This window comes from Acyrthosiphon pisum, chromosome X (assembly GCF_005508785.2).
Source record: "Acyrthosiphon pisum isolate AL4f chromosome X, pea_aphid_22Mar2018_4r6ur, whole genome shotgun sequence".
NCBI classification, from domain to species: domain Eukaryota; kingdom Metazoa; phylum Arthropoda; class Insecta; order Hemiptera; family Aphididae; genus Acyrthosiphon; species Acyrthosiphon pisum.
In genome coordinates this window covers 69,366,594-69,372,158 of record NC_042493.1, presented here as the reverse complement: position 1 = coordinate 69,372,158, position 5,565 = coordinate 69,366,594, and the positions used below count along the sequence as shown (strand labels likewise).

The 5,565-nt window shown below is 31.0% G+C and overlaps 1 protein-coding gene across 1 annotated transcript; it reads right to left on the bottom strand.

Moving 5' to 3' along the window:
* Positions 1-1,987: 1,987 nt before the first annotated feature.
* Positions 1,988-5,278, bottom strand: LOC100571758. Its single transcript, XM_003240368.4, has 7 exons — positions 5,003-5,278; positions 4,280-4,742; positions 4,125-4,181; positions 3,907-4,047; positions 3,025-3,176; positions 2,897-2,952; positions 1,988-2,483 (listed from the first exon to the last, which is right to left on the bottom strand). Exons 1-7 carry the CDS (start codon positions 5,142-5,144, stop codon positions 2,481-2,483), a joined length of 1,014 nt encoding a protein of 337 aa, XP_003240416.1. The 5' UTR covers positions 5,145-5,278; the 3' UTR covers positions 1,988-2,480.
* Between the last annotated feature and the right edge of the window lie 287 nt (positions 5,279-5,565).

The following is a 5,565-nucleotide window of genomic DNA, read 5'->3' as shown; positions in this document are numbered from 1 at the left end:
CTATATGAAAGTTTACAAACTATAGTAAATACACTTTAATCACACTTTAATAAAAGTTAAAATATTTATTTAGAAATTTGCAGTTATTTTTTTTGGACCTTCTATGATGGTCCACAATTATATAATATACATTGCCATAATGTGTTCTAATATAATAAACAGAAATGGAGTTGCCAAAATGCAACTTCTAATTTGTGGACTTCGTTGTTTGGTACTTACAAAATACGTTGTCATAATCTAGAAATCGTTCAAAAGGAAATTGCATTGTATTTGTCATCCCGATAAGTTTGATGTTATCGGCTTATGGTTTTTATGTGAAGTGCACAAATATAATATAATAGTATATATTTTATGCTCTGTGTTTTATTTTCGTAACTTCAAATCGATATAAGTAGGTATATTATACATAGGTACGTACAGTGGTGTCATTTGAGGGTGGCAGGGTGGGCATTTGCCCCCCCCCCCTCTTGTAATTAGTAGGCCGCCGTCGGCCATAGTGTCAATCATATATATTTACTCTTAATCATAATTAGGGATAGGATAGATGCAAAAAAAGTTTTAAAATATGAATTTTATTCAGGTACAATAATAACATGTAAAAACAATTTTTTTTCTACCTAACATAATATTTTTACATAATAATCATTAGTCAGAAACTAACTAAAATAGAAACTACTAACTAATTATTATTTACATAGAATTATAATTTAATATAGTAGTTATAATTACATTGAATATTGCTGCAATGATAATACAATGTTCTTTAAAGTATTGAAATACGAAAGACCTTCAATTGGAACGAAGAATAAATTTATATTGACTAAAACTAGTCATGTTAATGAAAAACAAAAATTATGTATTTATGTAAACAGGTAGGTATAGGTAATCCTATTGGTCGTCTGACCAAGATAAGATTAGATAGTAAATTTTCCACAATTCGACAAATAAAATAATAACAACTAGGTATAGACGTCCATTAAATATATTCGATTTAAAATAACATAAGATTTTCAAAAATCGAATTATATAATTATATGCATTATGTCCAAAATATACAAAAAGATGCAAAAAAAAGTGAGTAAGTGGATGTCTCTCTGTTGTACAGTAGGTTACAAGCGGGTCAATGTATAAAGGATGTATTATAAACTTGAATTCAATGATATAATATCATCGTAGAAGAAAAATGATTCTGAGCGGAGACGGTTTGTCAGTCTGGATATTGTTATTATTTATTATATCTGGTAAATTATCAGATACATTTTTTTGGTTTATGCAACTCTCCATAAGCTCGTAGCAATATAGAATAGACTAATAGTATGTTATCAAAAATATCAATAGTTATTAATAAATACTACCTGCTTAATAAATTATTTAATTGTCTACTTATAAATGATAATAAATAAAAGCAGTTTAATAAATAAATTACCTGGATAAATTCATCTAGATAACAGTGATTTTTATTTTATATATCTAACTGTGTAAATTAATATTCTTTATTTATCTAGATAAGATAAAAGATAAAAGAATATTTATCTAGATACACTGAATACTGGACAAAGTGTTAGAAATTAAAATCCCATTTTTAGAGGTTTTTCGTAATTTGTCGGTGGTTTTTCCTGTGGCATTAAATAACTATTGAGAAGATCGAAAAATGATCTTTCTAAAGTGCCATCATGATCCAATTTGTTAAAAGGAAGGAACTATAAGTTGAAATCGAAGCACTCCTTTTGGTAAATATTTTGTACACAGAATATAAAAAAAAAAAATTAAAAATAAACACTATTGTAAAACCAATAGCTTCCTCACTGCACTCAGAATCTAAAAATGTGTTCTATTTAATCGAGAATAATTCAAATATATATCTGACACCTAATCATTGTAATCAATATGGACTCAAGGAAAAAATATGTAAATGTGTATAAATCGTATCCTTAGCAATATTATAAAACTAGTTACTCAACTTTAAAAAAAAATCACCATACAAAAAAAAACTATAAAACAAATTTATTCAGATAAACATTTTAAATAACACTGATAGTAGCGGTAACTTAGTTAACCTATATATGTTGATTTTTCATCAACTATAAGTACTCAAGGAGGCTGGATGCGTTAAGGAAACATTCGAACGATGTGGTCAGATACGACCACATCAAGACCTCGTCTGGGACTCAACCATCCAGTAGGTACAGGTGTGCCCCTTCGACGAATCTCTGGAAGGCAATTGGATGGTAAACGCCAGAACATTTTCTCAAACTCACCAGTCGTGACCGTAGTCACCGGGTCAGATGAGTGTTTGCAGCCTATCAGAAATGAACTTAATGCAAGGAGATTCATTGTTATTCCACTTATTCTGAGTGGTTTTTCAAACACGGCTACTAATTCTATCAGACAATGTTGTCCAAGCCATCCCAAGTCAATCGGATGTTGGACTGAGAGAGGTCTTTCTGAGCGCCTCCTAACTCTCAAGACCGCTTCTTTTCCTACTGTTGAAAAGAAAAAATAAATAATGTACACGACGACAACTAATGATTATTATTTGTAATTTTCTTATTGATTTGAATTGATGTTTCAAAGAATGGCAGTAATGTAAATTAGAGAAATATAAATAAATAATATTATTATTTTATCATATTAGATGATATTTTTTTTTAGATGATAGAACTTTTTAACAACAGTAACGCCATCTGAACGGTATCTGAACAACCATTAAATGGTTTTTTTTTAATTATATTATTTTAGACTCCTCTAGAATCTAGATTAACAGGAAATGGAAAAAAAAATGTTTAGAATGCACACCGTGACAACATTTAACGGTCATGGAAGTATAAGATAAAAGGTATTTTTCATTAATTAGTTTGCGTCTGTCTATTATTATAATATTATGCAACTTTCTTACTCGGTATTTGCAATCCTCTTCTTCAACTTTAGCACATTCCGCGTCCATGCATTTAGCTAAAAAGAGAAAACCGTAACCGTAAGACTTAATGTTAACTTTATATAAAATTAAATGTTTAGAGTCCATACCATTTTCTTCGGCACAGTCCATTTTCCTAACAAGTCCTTCTAATAATTCAGGTCTTGCTGACAGACGGAAATTGTGTGGGTACAGTTTATCAAACGACCTAATCATTTCCTCGTCTATGTCCAATTGTGTTCTTTCGTGTTCGTGAATAAACCTACAAAAACCAAATGAATCTTATTCATCATATGTACGACGCGGCGTATTCGAGTAGGTCCCTAGCACTCGGGGTTAATTACAGATAGTATGCTATTTGGATCCCAAATTTGTTTAGGTAAGTACTACATTAGTTGGATCGGATCCTTGATTATATTATATATAACACTAGTTGGGTCTCAGCTTATTTTAAGTAAGCAATACAAAAGAATCAAAATATAAAAATACGATTAAAAAATATAACTTTTGTGTGGTTCAAAATTAATTTAATTAGGTATTCCCTAAATTATGAGTGTATAATCTTAACATTTCACTTAGTATTGCATATAAAACTTAGCAAAAGTAACAATTAGTCGATTTGATTTTGAAAAATGTATATCTTATACGTTTTTACCAACACAAAAGTGATTTTTTAAATCGATTTTTAACATTTTAGTGTAGTACTTACCAAAAAGTAGGACCCAACTAGTGAAGTAGATATCTAAAATAATTCGGAGCCCAACTAGTTTATGAATTTTAATTTCGGGGTCCACTTCGAATGCAGATGATGCACAAAACTATGTAGGTAAACTCATTACCTACTATTGCTCGACTTATTAATCAATATCGTAAAGTTACGTTAAATCAATGCACCAATCTTATTCGATTTTCATTACAGTTATATAACTTAAAAAATATTTTTCAGGACTACACGCCATGAACAACGAGCGTTGACAATAAATTATAATTACCAATCGATACACAAATCGGAACCAGGTATTGTGTCGCCCGTTAATAAACTTTTCTCGTTCCATTTGAAGTGCGTCGTTATGTTAAACATTTCTTGATATGTGGAGAGTATTTTGCAAAAGTCCCTTTTCTCTTCGACTTTGCTGTGGGTTAATACATTTAAAAAATATTAATATTGAACAAAATATTATATTATTTGTGAACCTAATCGTTTATTTACCTCCCTATAACGCTCAACGATGATGGTCTTTGAATCGGCGACGAGCTTGTCTTCCTTCTGCGGATTCAAAAGTCACAAACAACAATATTATTAATACCGTATATAGGTACGATAAATCAATATAACAATATTATTAATGTAAACGGTCATTATACTTAGAAGGGATTTTAGGAGGTGCCACGTGAATTCCGGCCAGAGACCTTTCCCAGTCTAACGGGATGGCTTGGACAGGATTTTCTGGTGGAATTGATAATGAGTCGTGTTTGAAAAACCACTCGTACAGCGGTTCGTCGGACTGAGCGTAATAACACTGAAGCCCCGCATTCGGTATTTCCTGATAGGCGGCGAACTGACACTTATCGTCCGACACGGCCGTCATGATTGGCGGGTTCAGGACGATCGGTCGGCAAGACGGATCGCCGTTGTAGAAAATGTTCCTAGCGTTTACGATCCATTCGCCTTCCAGAGGTTCGATGACGTCTGGTGGGTACTCGTTGAAGGGGCACACCGGTACCGGATGGTTGAGTCCCATGACGAGTAACTTGACGTAGTCGTACTTGAGCGTTTCATTCGGATGTTTTCTCAACTTTTTCAGCCAAGTCGAGTACTTTGATACGACTGTCGATGGAAACACGTTCCAAATGACAGGTATTAAAAATAAAGAATTACAATCAAATATTATAATAATGATATTATGTGTAAATATATCAAACAATTTTTATTATTATTCTAATTCCGCAGAATATTATCACCCGTATTTCAATTAATTTGTCCTGCGTAATAGCGTTAGCCTAAATTAACTGAATTTAAAAACTATCATAGCATACCTAAGTTAAACGTATTTTAGTTGAAAATTATTTATTTTTCATTTCGCTTACCATCCGTGTCATCTTTTCTGAGTATTACTAACTTGACTATTCGGGCATAAAATTCAAACCTATCAGCTAAATTACTTTTGGAGTTTCTCTTTAAAGTCGAACTGTCTCTTTTGATTGAATTACTTCTTGTATTTTTTGACATTTTTAAAAGTTAATTGTGTGTGTGTAAAGCTTATTATATTATAATTTTGAATCTCAGAATAAAATTGAATTTGATGACTCTTTATGAATAACGTAAATCAACAACCGTTACCTTAGCGATTCATCATACCGTTGGGAATTCAATTTTATTTTAAAAACGGAGTTTTTATTTTTTGTAATTTTTTGTGTTAAGTTTCCATTTCCATTTTAGTTATATTTGAAAACTTAGCATTATTTTTAATTATGAATAAATTTGATATAATATCGGATATAATAGCTGGTTGAATAGTAAATAAATTGTTTTTTATCTTGTTATGTACACTATGTCATTCGAGAAAATTGAAATGTCACAAAATAAACATCAAACCTCACGGAACTTGCTGTGTTAACTTAGCATAACTGTTTTGCAACTATAATATAAT